This window comes from Sipha flava, unplaced genomic scaffold (assembly GCF_003268045.1).
Source record: "Sipha flava isolate LNK unplaced genomic scaffold, YSA_version1 38_pilon_pilon, whole genome shotgun sequence".
Lineage (NCBI taxonomy): Eukaryota > Metazoa > Arthropoda > Insecta > Hemiptera > Aphididae > Sipha > Sipha flava.
The window spans coordinates 2,160,583-2,180,178 of record NW_020273099.1 but is presented as its reverse complement, the minus strand read 5'-3'; the positions used below and the strand labels follow the sequence as shown (position 1 = coordinate 2,180,178).

The following is a 19,596-nucleotide window of genomic DNA, read 5'->3' as shown; positions in this document are numbered from 1 at the left end:
CATGATATAATGATAAAAATAAGATATTTCTTTTTAATGAATAGTTGAAGACACTTATTTTCGGGTTTACACTTCACATAAGAGGGGCGGCAAAATATTGGTGCTCCTCGGCGGAGAAATCTAAAATACGGCCCTGGTTCGCCGCACTCGCCGGATTTACATAGGTCACGGCGCAACAATAGCGACCTACCCTAAACTTAGGTCAGTCCACGACCTAACCACATTTTTAAAATGAGGCCAGGGATTAGAGGGGGTGATTTATGGTTTGCACTAATTCTGACCTCGTGATTATTCTCGCAAGGAATGCCGAACGAACTTTGTCGGATCGGTACGTGCATGAACGGAATATTTGGACATTTAAAACAGATAATAAAATATTTCGCGGAATAGTACAGTACAGTGTCTGTCGGTAGGTATCCAACTAGTATGAATCAAGCTTAATACTTGTAATTTGTGAGCACAAATTATTTTTCTATGCAAAGTTAAAATATAGGCTTGTGGCCGCTGGGATGCTTGAGGTCATAGTATTTTTATTTGGTCCGAGTAAAATTTTAGAAGTTCCACTGCGGCGTAATAATTATACTTATATATTAGATGTATAGATATAATGACATACCATTTAAGTATTTATTATATACTTAATAAAATTACATAATATATAACACGTTCAAAGGTGGGTCTAAAGCCCCTTAGTCCGCCCCTCCCCTTGGATTCGCGCCTCACAGATTACGCCATTACATAAAAACATTATTATGCGATATAAACTTTACTTTAATATGTTATTTTAATAAATAATTTGTCTTGTGACTCTATGAGTATTGAGAGAAAATATCATATTTAAAACATTTAATGAAATTCTGAAACATATTCTGCATAGAAATGAAAATCAAATACAATATATTTACTAATAAATTGTACAATCTAACTATTCTCACTTTTATTTTCGTGTCTTTTTGATTTCACTATATAATTATCCTACTTATTTAATATAATTAATAATTTGATGTAGCAAAATATTTTAAATTATATAATAAACGTTGTATTACACATAAAATATAATTAAATTGGTAGTATGTATATATTGTATATATACCCATATAATAAGCCACTAATAATCGACGAATGCCAGCATATTAAATTTTCTACATCGATCGTTACATTCTGTGGAACTGCCACGGTATGATAAAAATATAATAATAATAATAATTAGAATCTTTTTAAAGAATTATGAATTGATTTTTTTAAATAGTTTGATTTAGTTATTAGATGCTTATTATTTACTTTTATATTTTATCTTTGATTTTGGGTGTACTTTTTTTAGTATATACAAATAGCATTTGAATATTAATGATTCATTTAATGTAATTGAATTTTAAAATATTTTATTTCTTGTAATATAAATTAAGAAAATAATGACCACACAATATTTTAAATATCAAGTTTATAATAATTTGATTTCAAATATTACTAAATATAATATTAAAAGCTGTAACAATTTTATTGCTAAATATTAACTTATACTTCCAAATTCATACTAAAATTAAAATCTACAAAATATAATGTTATATTATCTATTAAACTTTAATTATTTTGTAAAAATTGATCTTCCTTAAATACGCATAAATTCATGTATAATTATTTTTATACCATATTAATATATAATATGTAATTCATAGGACTTATTATGGTTTAGTGCCATTTAAGATTATCCATTTAACTTTTTTTTTAATCCATATCTCTACGAATTATATATTAAATAGGTACTTTGTTAACGGTTAGTTTTTGAACAACATATCAGTGTTGCGCTATCAAAAATTAAAATACAAATTTTAATTTAAAAACAAATTAAATAGTATACATTTAAATATTTAATTAAATATATCCATGATTATTATTCAATTTCAGGGTCTGGAGCATTTTTAGCGTAACCAAGGTTTTGTAATACCTGCTTGATATTCATATATACTAAAGGATCTTCTATTGTACTTGATATCTGTAAAAAAAGAACCATGTACATTATTTCAATAAATTTATTTATCTCAGTTTGAAGTGAAAAGTTATAACTAATTAAGTTAGAATGAAGCCGTTAATAATATTACTTCAAAGAAGTATTGAATATCTCGTCCAAAAACAAATTGTATTGTATTAAAAGAACGTAATACACCAGTAATGTAAGAATAGCAATTTTTTTCATACTGGACAAAACCATTCAGTCTAAATTTATATTAAAGGTTCCTTTATTTTTGTTTTAAAAAAACATTATCTGTAATTTAAGGTTTTTATTTTTTCAATATTAACAAAAAAGTACTCTTGAAAAGTTGAAAATAATTTATATGCAAGTATTTGTAAAATTTAAGATTTTGTTGAGCTATAAAAAATCATTAAAAAAATATATTGAACACGTAAAAATGCTACATACATCATGTATGATTTTCTCTTCATTGAAACGAAAAAATGGGTCTCTACTGTAAATATATACTAAATATTTTTATTCGCTACATGATTTTTCTAACTAGAGATTGTAAAAAAAATGATTATTTAATCTAGAGATCCATGGTTCATCATGGAGTTCATGCACTCGCATATATACTCCTATAGTGTAGTCTATATTATCATCGATTTATGGAGTGTTAAGCCTGGTGGACACTTTTGAATAACATATCTCTTAAGATGTATAACTTATAAAATAACTCAATTATTATAAAACACTAAAGTAAAATATTACCATGATTCAATCTTATTGTGAAAAAATGTTTTACAAAAAATAAACTAAAAAATGTATTTAAAAGTAACAGCTAATAAAAATAAAAAAAAGGAGTATTTAAAAAATATACTTCTTAAAAAATTATACCTTCCCATTCACATCCCTCTTTACAAATGATTTATGAATTCCCAATCAGTATTTATATTATTCAAATGTAATGCATTAACATGTACATGAATAATGTACCTTATAACTTATATTTCAATGGATTAAAAAATATTTGTTTTTTAAAAAAATTATATATTATATAAAACATGTTTATTATTTGAAACAAGTATATCTAACCAACTTATTATATTCTTAATATATTAATTACATTTATTTGAATAAAATATTACATAGTACTTGTTTATTGTTATTAAGAAATAATTTAAACACAAATTATGTAATCAGTATATATAAAAGGTGATAGTGAAACTCAAATATTTCGTAGTTTTAAAAATATTTAAAGAAATAATAAAAATAATTTCGTTTACATATTTTCTTGTATCTTATCCTATCTTATCATAATTACATTATTATAAATTTCATATTATATCATTGTATTTTAACGGGGTTAAGAACATAAAAAAACTTGAAGTATTTAGGGAATATATAGGTACCTAGTTATTAAGTATTATTTATTTTAATTATATTTTAGTGGATATATACTCAGAATATTATAGGCTCACTACAAAATACGAATTTCAATAATTATTTTAAGAATAATAATAAACATATAAATAGTTATATGAATAAATGTTATTTTATATTATGAAATCTCACTGTAGTATTATTTTTTGTATAACCAATGTTCTTTGCATTTATGGCTTAAATAATAAAAAAAATCTGAATAATAAAATAAGAAGTTTATAAACCATTAAGACAGTTGTCTTGAAGTTTGAATTAAACGATAAGCAATGACAACTGAAAAATGATTCTAATCGAAGATTAATTTACATTAGAGTTATTAAAATTCAAGAACTCATTAAAAAGTTATTAATTAATTTTTTTTTTTTTGATTTCTTAAAAATATTTGAAATGACAAATAATTATATAGTCATTTAACATTTTTTTGGTTTTCAAAATTACAATTCCTTATTTTATAAAATAAACTTTTAGAATTATATAGGTATTTAATTCATAAAATACTCCAAATATATGTACATACTATTAAAAAAAATCATAAGGTATCATATATTTTAAATATTTAACCTTATTTTTAAATAAAACTAAAATAATTTTATCAGCAATGATATCCATTGTTAGGGAAGAGCACCTTCTGTCACATCATTCCAAAGTTACACATCATATTTTAATATAACATCCTGTCAAATTGACTTATTATTTTTAACTTATTATATCAATTTTCTAATACGTTTTAATAAACAACTTTAATTGGTAGTTTTATGACATAATACAAATAAAATATAATTCATTTTACTAGAAATTCATATTAAATTCACAATTTTTATTATTTTTTTAGAGCACTTTAAATATTTGAGTATTAAAAAATAAGTTTCAATTAGGTACAAGTTAGTTAAAGTATTTTTATATAATATTTATTGTAGTTATAGTTAATATATTCCCTTACCATAACTTTTTTTCCACTGGCTAAGTTTGCTAAGGATTTCCTTGCTGTTTTTCCTGATCGTGTTCTTGGCAAACCTTGTACAGATGCACACAAATGAAACGATGCTATTGGTCCTATTAAATCTCGAACATTTTGTACGATTTCATTATTAATTTCTTCTTCATTTTTACTGCAATCTAATTTTAATGGGTTATAATTTTTATAAACCAATCGGCATATGATCTACTAACTTTTATTTTTTATATAAAGGCATAAAGGTATTTCTCCTTTTGTGATTTCAGGAACACCAAATACAGCAGCGTCACCAATATCCGGATGAGATAGAATTACGTCTTCTAATGCAGATGTTGACAGCCGATGTCCAGCTACATTAATGACATCATCGTCTCTAGCTGTGACATAAATATATCCATTTTCATCGGCATAACCAGCATCCATTGTATCATAGTAACCCTAATAATATAATTTATAGTATTAATTATGAAAATTTAACTTAAATTTGTAATACTATACAATGTAGTTATTAAAGTATGTGTTTATAAATCGCTCAGGGGCATTATACAAGCAAGACATAACTCCAGGTGGTAATGGCAGTTTAACCACAATTCTTCCTAATTCGAGAAGTTGACATGGACTACCGTCTTCTTTTAAAATTCTTACTAAAATGTTAAAAAAGTATAATATTTTTTTTTGTGTTGTTTATAACTGTACCAAAATTAAAAATTGTTATTATACTTTATCAATTACAGTAAAATGTTGTAATATTAGCTATAAATTAAAAAAAATTACCATCATATCCAGGGAATGGCAAACCAGCAGAGAACATAGGAGGGTTTAAGTTATGTCCAAAGCCAAGACATGTAGCTGTAATTGAATGACCAGTTTCAGTTTGCCACCAATGGTTTAAAACTGGCACCTATTTAAATAATTAAAATAAATTATTTCTAACGTGTATACATTAATCACATTTTTTTATTTTTATTATAACTATCCATAAACATTGTTTGACAATATTATAATTTATTGATTTACAATTTTTTTTATAGGGTTATTCATTGTTAATTTTCATTTTTTTTTTTTTTCATAAAAGCTAAATAAATTTAAATAGTGCACATTTAGCCTAATGTTTCTTTGTATTTAGAATGTAAATAATAAAATTATATCATATTAATATCAATATGAACACTTCAAATAAATATTTAACACTTAAAGAGAAAATTTATTTACATAATTTTGTGTTTTAAAATATTTTTTAACAAAATTATATTTAAAAAAATATTAATATGAAAGGAAATAGATAAATATTATTTTTAGACTTACTTTTAAAGTTTTTCCAGCCCATATCAATGTTTCATGATCACAATGTTCTCCCGCTACAAATAAAGTTCTCAATCTATAAGTTAATAAGTTTTTTTTACAAATTAAAATTCCATAATACTTATACCGTGTGTTCGCAAATTTAAGGAAAATTGAATTTCTCGGCCGCAATTCATTGGAATAAATCGAATTTTTTTTACAAGCTATTGGTATATAAATGCACATTTATAGACACATTTCAAAATGTATATTATTTTAGTTAGTGTAATAGTAGTAATAACAGTGTGTAGATTTATTCCAATGTAATCCAGCTGAGAAATTCAGTTTTAATTTTTATTGACAAACACAAAGTATTTATAAGAACTTACGATTTTGTGCTATATTTGCTACCAAACTCTAAAACTGGATCTTCTCTTTTAATGACTCTTAATGCAGTCGGAGCCGTAAACAAGCCATTTACTTTGTGGTCTTGTATTACTCTAAGATAACAAATAGTGTTTAAGTCATACTAACTAATGAAATAAATTGTGTTAATAAATCTCGTTGGCATTTACATTTTTGCATAACAAAAGAGAAAAAATGATTTTGTTATCTTCTTTACATTTTCACATAACATTTAAATTACTTACTATTAGTATACACTACTTATATTATATTTATGAGATAATTAATATTATTAAAAGGATTATTTTGCAATATCGTATTTCATAAATATGATGCTAATACTGACAGATTTTTATCGGATATAACAGTAATAATTTTTTTTAAAAACAAAATGTAGTTTTGCTTATTTTAAAATTGTAAATTATCAAATAAATAATACAGTTGTTTAAATAAAATATAAGTGTTTAAATACAATAAGCTATATAAGCTATATATAGCATATAAGCTATATGTACTATATAATATATAATAATATATAATATAATACTATATATACTATATAAGTTAATATTTTTTTTCCTATATTAGAAAAATTATAGAACATATTTCATGAAATACCATAACATGTAGTTATATAAGACACATTATAATAATAAAAAAAAATTTACTATAAATTATCAATTAAAAAAGCAAATAAACAATTACCTAGTAATAGCTTTTATAAAAATTAAAATAAGTTCATTTTAAAACTAAAGTAAAATGTACCTAAAATATTGTCCAGGGTCAGGTGTTCTATCTGGCTTGCCCTCATACATAACTGATGTAAGTCCAGCGCAAAGAGGACCATAACATATATATGAATGTCCAACTACCCAACCCATATCCGATGCAGTCCACCAAACATCATCTCCTTTCATACCATAGATGCAACTCATTGTCCAGCACAGTGTTGCAATATGCCCTCCAGTTGGTCTAACGATTCCTTTAGGTTTATCTAAAAATAAAATATTTCACAGTGAAATAATTTTTTACCAATACAGGTTAATTAATATCAGTTGGCCGTTACCCCTGAATTTATTATTGACAGTATATAATTCAGGTTTAAATAAAAATATAGCGGCATATCTCTATTTTATATTGAACTAAAGAACGGATTTAAACGCTCTAAAGAACAATAAAAATGTCTTTAAAAAAATGATTTAATGCACTAAAAATGTGCTCATAAACTTATTTTTAATACTGAAATATTTTGTTTTTTTACTAAATAAATTCTTATTCCTAATAATTATTCGAATGATTGTATTATTAATTTTCTTCTATATTTTTTTTACCCGCTGAATAAATATACCAACCAATTTATATTCATTACAATTTTACCTTGTGTTTCATATGAATTCAATAATTTAATAATTTAATTTTTATTAAATTTTATCAAATTTTATCCATTTTATATATAAAAACATTACAATACCAATTAAAATATCAAAAAATGCTCTAAAAAGTAAAAAGTCTTTAAAAAGAAAAAAAATCGGCAAAATAAAAGTTTAATTTTTTAATTTCTTGATGTATGAAAATTAATGTCAATTTATACTAAACATACCAGTAGTTCCTGATGTATATAATATGTAAAGTGGGTGGTTAGCTTCAACAGGCACACAGGGATGAGGTTTAGCTGTTGACAGAGCATCAGACCACAATATATCAACACCGGGAGTTAATAGTGAAGGTTCCATATTTGGTCTTTGAAATATAATACAATTCTTAGGTTTTTCTGTAACTCGATCTAAAGCCGAGTTTAAGATATCTTTATACCTGGATTAAAAACCGTGATACAAAATGTAGTTAATTTATAATTAATTGTATTAAACAATAATGTTTACAGTTTATCACAGATTGTCAATTCCAATACCTCACTATTTTATTCGGTTCGATTCCACAATTAGCAGCTATTATAATCTTAGGTGTAGCATGATTGATACGTGCACTAAGTTCACGAGCTGCAAATCCTAATAACATGTACTACATTTAAAAACTATAATAATATATTATAAATGTATACTTATTATTCTAGTAACATTGTGGTATTACAAAATTGAAAAACCAGAGTTGTACGCTCATTTACTAATACTTAAAAATGTAATTTCCTCTAAATAAGCATAACATTTTTGTATTTTAATGTAATTCGATACATATTAATATGTTTAGGTACTTAATGATTATTTAATAATTTGATCATACGGTAATTGTATATTGATTTTCATTAAGAAAGTATAAGTTATATTGTTTTTTATTGTCTTATCAATACACTTTTATTCAAATTGTTTTTTCTAAATATCAAAATCAAAAAAAAAATTACGATAAATCTAATATTTTAAAGTTACTGGAAAATCTTGTTATACTCGGTGGTTTTAATTAACTATATGTAAACTAATGTTGGAATCACTTATATTTTAGCTGTTTAGATTGGATACCATTTTACAAAGATTAATGGCCTCTGTTATTCTATCAAACATATGAGAATTTCTATGATTGGAGAAACAAACATGAAATATTATAATATTATACCTCAGATTTCAACATCGTCCGAAATTAGTTAGATTTAGAACTCTTAATTGATATTGGGATAAAAAATTTAAAATGCCGATTGTTTTGACATCAAGAAAATAATAATAATAGGAATAATAACAATAATAATAATCTTATGATAGAAAACTTATCTGTTCATTTCTAACCTCCTACAAAAAATACATTTTTAAATTTTAGATTAAAATTATTTTTTTACGTTTTTTCATATATTATTTTCTATTTAACCTTTATAAAACATGGATTAAAAAACGAAATAATTAAAAAATACGAAAAAAAATGTATCTTATGAAATAGTTTCAATTTTAGTTCAATATAGGTATACGGCGAAAAGAATAACAAACAAATTCTTATTATTTTAATCTTATTCATATTTATTTCTGGGCAAGTTAAATTAATTTAAAGATTCATTAGAGAATAAGAATGAGTTTGATTGTACTGTTAAACTCAATGGCGTGGTTACAATAGACTTATGCAACCTAAATCATGACAAAATTGTTAGACCTTTTTATAATTTAATTTTTAGGTGGTGTTTGGTGTTGTATCCAATTTAACACAATTTTGTATCTATTTATAGTTGTTTTCTCAGTTACCCTATATAACATTTAAATTGATAATTTAGATTACCTCCAAACACCACGGAATGAACAGCTCCAATACGAACAACAGCCAACATTGCAATTATAGCTTCGGGGATAAGTGGCATGTAAATCAAAATACGATCTCCTTTTACTACACCTAAATTAACTAAAGCACCCGCTAACAGCGATACCTTAAAATAGAATCGTAATATATATATATATATATATATATATATATATATATACTTATTTCAATATTTTTTTTCATTTCTATATATACAAACTTTTTCATAAAGATCATCATATGTAATATTTTTCACAGATTTAGTTACTGGACTATCGTGGATTAAGGCAATTTTTTTACCCTTACCATTCTTGATATGCCTATCAATTGCATTGTAACATGCATTTATTTGGCCTCCAATGAACCTGAAATTATAACAAACAAATTTTTATTTACATATAAATGAGATGTATAAAATTGTTTTATTTATTGATTTAGAAATTGTTTTCGACTAGTCGTAAGAGTTAAGTCATATATAATTTAAAACCAAAACTATCACGTTTTAAATATTATTTTAATAAATAAGGTTTAAAGCTTTATCTAATTTTGTGAGAGAAAAAATAAAAAAGTTTGAATACATTTTTTCCAACATTTAAATTGATTGAGTGTAATCTTATAATCAATATAAAATTTTTGAAAAATCATAAAATATAATAATAATTAAAAACAAAATATAAAATATATCTGTTATATGTTTCTAAATAAATAATGAATAGTATACTACAAACAAATATTAAGAAATTTTGCAGCTTTGAAAAATGTTTTTATTTAATTTTAATGATCATGTATCATGACACAATTCCCTTATTATAGAACATGCACCTAACAGTATTCCTTTTAGTTTTCAAAAATGTTAAATTACCTCGAGACCATCTAATGAGCTATTATTTATTTAAAAATAATTCTTGTTAAATTTCTTCCACTGAGAGTATAGGTATTTATTTCCACTAAGTAAATATCTAATCATAATCTGTCATGTTATTTAGTTTTTTTTTTTTTGTTTTTATGTACGAGTAAGTAACATATTATAAAATTAATATCAATCATTAAACAACAAGATAAACAGCTAACAAAATGCAGTTAGATACAAAAACCTGTCATGAATTGAAAGTCATATTAATCATCACTAAGCCGTTTGATAATTAAGTAAAAATGTTTATTTATACTATATCTACAAAAGTTTAAAAATGTATATTAGTATATTTGAGGTCAATAAACTCAAAAACTATTGGACCAATTTTCACAAAATGATTCACGTTATTTGGTGAAAGTTTTAACCATTGAAAATTTGCAATCACCCTATATTATCACCTATAAAAACCAGTTTGTAGTTATTTTTGATACCTTGGTAACACAGCTGCATACGAATTGCATCCCAAAATAAAAAAAATCGATAAGTAGTAAACACGAATTGCGTCTAGCTTTATTTAAACAACATACAAATTAAATCTGGCTTTATTTTTAAATTAGATGAAGTTAAAGATTGTTTTACTAACGACGTTGTATGAATTTTACCAGACAATGAATAAGTACAACAATTTTCTGATTATATATTGAATACATACATAAAGTCTAATTATGACTACCCGCTTTCTGCGTTGGTAATTTACTTATGTTCCATTACCTAAACTACAATTAGTTTTGAAGCCTTCCACTTTAAGTTTAATAATACGTTATACCCAGCACATCTGAATATATTTCAATACATTGATATTTTAAAAAATGTATAAAAAAAATAAATACTGCAATGTAATATTCATGTAATTAAAAAACAGATGAATAGTATGTGAAAAATAAGATTTTTTGAGACAAAATATGGCAAAATATGAAAATGATCAAATATGATCAAATAACACATGTCAATTATATTACAAAGGTATCGTTCAAGTTTTTACCAATTTTTAAATTTTTTTACTTTATATTTATATCTTTTTTACTATAAATATTATAACACACAATACCACGTACAGAAGGACAATACACATCTATGCCAGTGGTATACGAACTCAGATTTCTCAAATCTGAACCAATTTTAGTGAAACCTTTACAAAAATAACATGGTTTTTATTATGAGTCTATGCGTTAAGTATATTATTTTAATAAACTGCAATTTATCGTCTTAATTTAGCAAAATTTAGTTCAAATAATTATTAAAGTGATGGCTCCAGGTACAGCACACATGGTGACCTTGGAACCTAAGACACACACCATGCTGAATGATAAATAATAATAATATACCTCCCAAACCAGAATTGATAGTTAAGACTCGAAAACGTCCTCCATCTCCAGGTGAGTCACCTATGTTAAAAGGAAATAATAATGTAAAAATTAAATTCACTCTCTCATTTACCAACCGGTATAACATACTAAGGAAGATCGATGAAAACAACGATGAAAATTCCCTAATGCATACAGACACTGTGCTCCAATCACCTACTCCTCAATCAATATTCATCACCACACCAGTTGACTATTTAAAATTCTGTGACGATTTTCAAACAAAAATTGATTACGAAAAATTCTTATATAAAACCACAAATAAAAACCTCAAGTTGTCATTAAACTCTCCTCAGTCTATTCGTCTGATAATTAAATTATTAAACGAAAATTCTATCAAATATTTTACCTATCAAATAAAAGAGGACAAGTCCTACCGAGTAGTTCTGAAAAACCATCATCACTCAACTTCAACCAAATTTATCACTCGGGAATTTACAAATTTGGATTACCCTGTCAAACGCATTAGCAATATATAATAAAAAATGAATCCATCACTCTACTCCCACTATTTTTCATCGATCTTAAGTCGACATCAAACAACCCAGAATTATTCAAATTTACGTCATTATGTTACTCAAAAATTAAAACAGAGGAACCTCACTTCAGTCGAGATCTACCTCAATGTCACAGATATCAAAACTACTGCCATACTCATACCTATTGTAACCGTAACCCGAGGTGCGTACACTGTGGTCAAGACCACCTCACTGACATGTGCGAAAAATTAGAGACTTTCCGGTTACCTACGCCCTATGTGAGAAAGACCCCCCTGCCAACCGAAGAAAATACGCAGTTCACAAAGAACTCTAGAGAATAAAAAAATTGAAAAATACAGCTCCTACACATGTGGAAATCAACAAAGAACCACCCACTTAATTTATCTTCAGTCAACCAGTCAACAACGATCTACACTCACAACACAATAACCCAAATGGTAAATCTCTAAGCAATGTCAACTTTTCTCATACTTACTCTAGTATAGTCTTATAATCTACCAAATTCATTAAAAACTCATACCTGTGGAAAGCATCAAAAAACATACTCCACCTAAACCGACCTAACCTAACCGACCCACCCCTCTTTTAAGAAAAGATGATTGAGCTCATGGGCGATAATTGACATTCCCAAATATAATATTTTAACTCAACATCTTAAAAATATCATTCTCTCCTCGGGGTATACAAACCAGTCCTACTCAACTGAAAATAGTAGAAACTACCTTGAATCTTCTCTCCCAATTTCTCTATACATCAAAGTCATCTCTCCCGAAGAAATTAATAATTTCAACAAATCTCCAGGTTACGATATAATCACCAATTTTATTGTAAAAAAATCTAACACGTCAAGTCATAATTTACTTACCTTACTTATTTGGATTATCACACTTTCCTAAGGCATGGAAACTTTAACTCAAACCAAAAAAATCCAGCATCATTTAGACCAATCAGCCTTCTTCCTGTCATCTCAAAAATCATAAACAAATTTTTCTAAAAAGGCTCCTCCTCATTGTCACTAGAGCCAATATTATTCCACATATCCAATTCAGATTTAGAGCCCAACAATCAACTACTTACCAACTACACCACACTGTCGAACATATTTCTAACGTTTTGGAAAAAATAATTCTACTCCTTCGTCTTTCTTAACGTTTCCCAGGCCTTTGGTCGGGTCATGACGGACTTCTCTTTAAACTTAAAAAGTTCATCCTAACTCCCTATTTTCTACTATTGAAATCTATTACTATTTATATATCTAATACTATTTTATAAGACCACTTGTTAACTGTTCACCTCAAAAAACAGCAATTCAAATTGCTATCCAGTTAAAAAATATGTACCACTAGAAAGCGAGATCGGCCCCTTTCTATACTCTGTATTCATTCATGATAATCCTAAGAATATTTTACACTTTCTTTGGCACATACACTGACAACACTTTAATGTCGGCTTCATGCCATGATCTGAAAGTCGCTTGTCGAAGAATTCAAAATCACTTAAATATAATAAACTTAAGGGCAAATCGGTGGAAAATAAAAATAAACGAAACTAAATCCACTCGTGTAACTTTCACACTACATAATTCTGATTGCCCTCCTATCATATTCAACAATCTAGTCCTACCATCAACAAACTAGTTTAAGTACTTAGGGTTAACATTTGATAAATGTCTTACATAGAGCTCGCACCTAAAACTAAAGCAAAAACAAGTTAACTCTAGACTGCATCTCCTAAGACCCCTTTTGAAATCAAAATTCTCTTTAATTATTAAACCTACAATATATAAATCGATAATCTGTCCGGTTTGGTTATATGCCATACCTCAACTTATCATAACTTTGGGGTTCAGCTAAGCAACCAAAAACCCGGCAAGCATTTTTTCAATCTATTTGCTTCCGCTTAATAACCTATACGCCTTAGTACGTAACCAATAAAATTCTACACAAAGACCTGATTCTATCAACATTCAATGAACTGGCCAAATCCTAGTATATTAAATTCTATTCAAAGCTCACTATTATCTCAACAATTACAATTCTATCTTCTGCCACTCTCATCCCCAGAAGGTTAAAAAGGCAATGGCCTAAGAACCTGCTAAAAGCATAGTAATATTAATTTTAACTAGTTAAGTGGCACCGCTGGGAGTCTTCTTATTCTAATTCTAAACGTCATTGTTATATTATTATCACACTTACTTATTATACCATATTTATTGTATAGATTGTAAATGTATTATTTAAAAAAAAAATATTTAAAAAAATAGTTAAAAAAATATTATAACATATTCTTATAATTTAAACTTACTCGTTTAATTTACTTAATTTTAATAACATAACAACGACAAAAATCAATATTTCTAACCTACCGACAGTAGTATTTTTCTATTGACAGTCCTATGTCTATATAAAAAGGAAAAAAAAAATAATGTTTTTACTTTGGGTTAGTGCAGACATGTCAAACTCAAAGTATCAAGAGACCAAATATTTTGAATAGATTACTACGTGGACCGCACATAAAAATTTAACGAAATAAAAAAATGTTTATTATTATGTACATACATAAAATCTTCAATAAAACTTACTCGATTACAGTTTATCAGAATGTAAGACAAAATAATTTATAGCAAATATAATACTTTGTAAGAATCTATGATAATTGCGATATGACATTAATATTTTATATTTTTTTTAATATTCAATTTATATTTTGTTCATTAATATTGGTAGCCGTGGGCTGCATGTTTGACGTGGTTGGTGTAGTGGTTAAATATTACTAGGACGTTATTCATATGCAGCGGGTACCACGGGTGAAAAAAACCTGTAATAATTATTATTACGGTTGAAATTATCGATATTTGTCAAATTTCATTAGATTGTATTTCTTTAACTAAAAAATCATATGATAGTGCAATAATCAGCGTCAGTAAGAACATAAAAATGGTTACCGTGGCAACTATAGAGGTAAAAATTATGATACGTATAATTACCATATTGATTTTCTTTTGAAACCCATACATAAACCCAGTAACATCAATAATCTTCGACATCGGATAACGAGTATTCACATTTAGAGTACAATCGTAGATTAAATTATATATTGTATATCAAAATCTAAACCTGAAAAAGAATTTTTGTTGTGGAATAGCTTTGGAACTATGTACTTACTTATCCAATCATCATGTGGCTTTTTAAATTAAAGAGAACATTGCATATCACGTTATTTGGGTATAAGTTCTAAAGCCAACCCATAATAAAGATTTTCATTGTCAGCTTTGTATAGAGATAATAAAAAAGAGATATTTCCGTAGATACTGAGCTTTTTTTGATTATTCGATAAGTATTGATTATTAACATTTCATTCTCCTGTATTGTGTTCAAACATTTTTGTAGTGCAAATTTGTTTTAAAATGTCAGGAGAAGAAAATCGAATCTAGGTTGACCGTTTGCCAAATAGTGTCAAGAAGATTATCCAGAAACAGTCATGTGTACGAGAATAATCAAAATATTAATAACAATAGTCAACAATGACAATAATGGCGATAGCATCAATAAAGACAATAACAATAACTCAAACATGTCCAATGTATTTAGATATGTATATTAATCAAATACCGCTTACTAACTGATCAACGTACTCGTACACTCAAAACTACTATACCGATTTATTTTAAATATTAAATTACTATGTATAGGCATTAAAAAAAAAAAAATTTCGGAAAACGCATTTTTAGGGTTCGAAATAGTTTTAGATTCTGTGCTGGATGTATAAGTTTAGCAATATTCTAACAATTGTTCTATTATTTACGAACAAAAAAAAAAAACTTGGAAATATTATTAAATTTCTTTCCGGTGGGTTTTTCTGAACATAATATCACGAATCTCCTTATTTCGTTTATATCCCAAAACCAAACTTAGAACATTCTCCCCAACTTCATTAAATATTATGTTTTAAAAATTCATCCAGGATTAATTTTTCAATCACATCTCATCATTGCTCATTCATTTTCAATTTTTTCTAATCGTCAAATATTTTTTATTCTCAAAAATAAAAATAATTTCTAAAGCTTAGAATCTACCCAAACAAAGTATCCTTAGGTTATTTCTTCAGCTACACCATAGAGAACATTTTCAACATTAAAAATTTTAACAATGTGCGTTTCATCCTATAATTTGTCTGCAATTTATAGCATAACGAAATCCTCCACATAACATATAATTTGACTTTTAGGGCTAATTAATCGATTCCGTTTATTTTTTTATTAAAGAGAACTGTTGATATAACAGTACCTTGAGGTATACCATATTTAATTTGTCTTAATTGGCTTATAGCTTATTATTTATTTTTGACACATTGTTTTCTATTAAGTAAATATAAAGATTGTCTTGAAAGACATTTTCAACCATAGAAGGAGAAGAAGATATATAGAAAATAATTATAGATTATTATCACAAATGCCTAATTGTTTTCATTAAATTATAAGAATATTATAATCAATATTATCATAGACTTTATCTAGATCTTAATACACCATGGCACATTTTTTATTCTCGTCTAAAGTTTTATGAATTAAATTTGTGAAATTGGCTGCGGCGTGATCAGTTCCTTTGCCGAGCGAAAACATTATTGTGAGTGATGTAGAAGATTATTATATTCTAAGAAACTAACTAGTAGTTAATTAATATTTTTCTCAAATATTTCTAGGTAAGTTAGAAATCACAGATATCAGCCGAAAATTATTTAATAAACTTGAATTTATTTTTTATGAATTTATATTACAATGGATAATTTAAATACATCAGATATAATAGATTGTGAAAAACTTAAATTAAATATATACTTTAAAGTAAAAACAAGGATATTATCTTAATCGTTATTCTATTTATTCCAGGGAAGATCCGTTTTTTAATTCTATTACATAATTTATTATTTCTCGTTTGTTTATATTATGAAAATTATCAAAAAGAGGTTTGTTAAGGAAATAAATATTTCGCATACCTAGGTAAATGATTGTTTCCTTGATTTTCTTTAGTAAATCAGTAGTAATATTAATAATATAATCATTCAAATTGTTAAAAATAACTACACTATTTTCTTTGGTATACATATACTATATATATATATATATATATATATTGGTATACTCAATTTTATCCACTAAAATGTTCTTAAGTTACTAATTCACCGGTTATATCAATCAGTGGCGTATACAAGGGGGGTGTTTGGTAGATATGACACCCCCCTTGAGCCGTATCATATATTACATTATTATAGGAATATAGATAAATCGATAATACAATATGAAATATAAAATAATGCACAATACTAATTACATATATACAGGTTAACATTATCGCGATTGCGACAATACGTGACGAAAATTATTCGTTTACGTTTTCGTGCAACACAAAACGTTTAATAATAATAGGTATTGTAGCATCGAATACTGATATTCGAATAATTTATGGTAAAGCTATCCGAATTCGAATATACATTACATCTCTATTACAGACATTATGTATACATATTAATTAATTAAAATAAAAGTTTTAGTTTGTACATATTATATATAATATTTAATAATTATAATTAACACCCCCTTCAAAAAAATCCTAGCTACGCCACTGATATCAATGATGTATAAATTACATTTAAATTCTTAAAAGCTAATAATAATAGATAAAACCACGTATTTTGTAATGCTACATAAATTATTATACATTATATATTAAGAAAATAATAGATTACAAAAAATTTAAGTTACCTATTTATAAATAATTTCTTTGTCAAAAATTTATCTATTAAAATAATAACTTCCAAAATGCATTTTTATTTAATAATATCATTCTTGAAGATTATATTTATCTTTTTTATGCATTTATAATGAATTATAAAACTATTATACAAAATGATTGTATTTTTTATAGTTAATAATCTAAACTAAATCTAACAATTAGTTATAAAATTACTTTTTTTTAACTACTGATTCAATAATAAATATATGAACTATAACATGCTTTAAGAATATTATTACTAATATTGTAACTAGAAAATAAATGGTTGAATACTTACCAATCAGTTAAAGGTTGAGCGCTATTATCTAATACTTTATCCCAGGGCTTATACCAATCGACTACAGAACCAACTTCGGCCCAAAAACCTTCAGGATCTTCTAATGATCGGCGATACGCTTCTTCGTAATTTTTAGTGCTATAATTATTTTCTAAAATAACAATAAAAATTATGTAAGTAGTCTTGGAGGATAAATAAAAAAAATATGTTTGTTTAATTATTTAAAGTTAAGGTTTAAATTAATTACCATTGTGGTTTACTTGAAGTGATTTATTTTGATTTGGTACCATAGTGTTCTCCACGTAATTATTGTTAACTAAATTAGTCGAATTATACATAATAATTCAAAAATCAATATTAATCGTTTATTGTAAATAATAATATATAAATATATACGTACTACATATACTAAAATAAAACTTTAATCTACCAACAAAATTTGCAAAATTAAAATAACTAAAACACCTGATAATTTAAGAAAAATAGATTTTACACCCACTACTATTTTATACTGAATAATAAATGCTAATATTAAAATACTTATAAAAAAATCGCCGTATGTACTAAAATGATTTGTAACAAGGTGTCTAGCGCTTTGGCAATGCTGTTCAATTTACGACCTTTGTTCCAAAGAATTCTTCGTAATTATATGTAAATTAATTCAAATTTGTAGTGAACAGTTTATACCATGTATTCAATTTCATTGATGAGTAAATACTTATATTCATTTTTTTTTTTCGTAATAATAAAAATAAGTAAGAAGGTATAAAATTACGTACTTAGATATTATTAAATTAATTTTTCAATTTAATTGAATCAAAAAAAAAATATATATATATTTATATAAAAAAAGTATGAATAGTATTATAAATTAACGAATTCTTTTAATATTCCGTTATTATAATCAATTATTCACATTATTTTAACAATTTGACAATTTGATTTAATAGTAAAAAAAATACTAATAAGTATTATACATGATTTAATTAATCTGACGTTTCATCTATGTAAAAGATAACTTTAGCCATCTTCAATAAATTGTGTGCACTTCAACTATTTTAATTAACAAGAAGCAATCATAAATATAAATATTTTTTATACTCAATATAATTCTGAATTCTTAAAATAATTATTATTTTAATTAATTTGTTAATTCTGTTTCAATTTTTTACCAAATTAACTTGATGCAAAATCGTATGTGTAACATAAATGTCTCCATTTGTAAGTATAATTTTAAACAACATCCTGGTATTGTTTTTGCCCTATGACATAGGTACCATACAACAAATTTATGATGTGTAAATAGTATACTTTTTTTATTACTTTTTTTAATAATAATAATAATATTATCGTGTATTATGGAACAATTTTCAATTAAATTTTAAATATACAAAATAAAGTAGTATTAAAAATATTAAAAATAATTAATTATTAGTTTGGAAAAAAAAACATATTATATTAATTAAAATGTCTTAGCAACAGTG

The 19,596-nt window shown here is 25.5% G+C and overlaps 1 protein-coding gene across 2 annotated transcripts; it reads right to left on the bottom strand.

Annotated features, from left to right (window-relative positions):
• Positions 1-1,585: 1,585 nt before the first annotated feature.
• Positions 1,586-18,546, bottom strand: LOC112688319 (acyl-CoA synthetase short-chain family member 3, mitochondrial). 2 transcript variants are annotated; one of them, XM_025561466.1, is made up of 15 exons: positions 18,513-18,546; positions 18,360-18,428; positions 18,113-18,263; positions 9,487-9,631; positions 9,249-9,393; positions 7,948-8,044; positions 7,639-7,850; positions 6,804-7,032; positions 6,023-6,133; positions 5,658-5,730; positions 5,127-5,253; positions 4,851-4,996; positions 4,568-4,790; positions 4,338-4,513; positions 1,586-1,993 (listed from the first exon to the last, which is right to left on the bottom strand). In XM_025561466.1, exons 2-15 carry the CDS (start codon positions 18,400-18,402, stop codon positions 1,892-1,894), a joined length of 1,980 nt encoding a protein of 659 aa, XP_025417251.1. In that variant the 5' UTR covers positions 18,403-18,428; positions 18,513-18,546; the 3' UTR covers positions 1,586-1,891. The 2 variants fall into 2 exon arrangements, with proteins under 2 accessions (XP_025417251.1, XP_025417250.1); XM_025561465.1 differs by lacking the exon at positions 18,513-18,546 and having other exon boundaries at positions 18,360-18,450.
• Between the last annotated feature and the right edge of the window lie 1,050 nt (positions 18,547-19,596).

Excerpts from the sequence above, each read along its gene's own strand:
- LOC112688319 (XM_025561465.1), bottom strand. The coding sequence starts at position 18,450 with ATGTATAATTCGACTAATTTAGTTAACAATAATTACGTGGAGAACACT. Across the intron at positions 9,632-18,112 it reads GCTCAACCTTTAACTGATTG|GTTCATTGGAGGCCAAATAA; the intron begins GTAAGTATTCAA and ends TTATAATTTCAG. Across the intron at positions 4,791-4,850 it reads CATACTTTAATAACTACATT|GGTTACTATGATACAATGGA; the intron begins GTATAGTATTAC and ends TTATATTATTAG.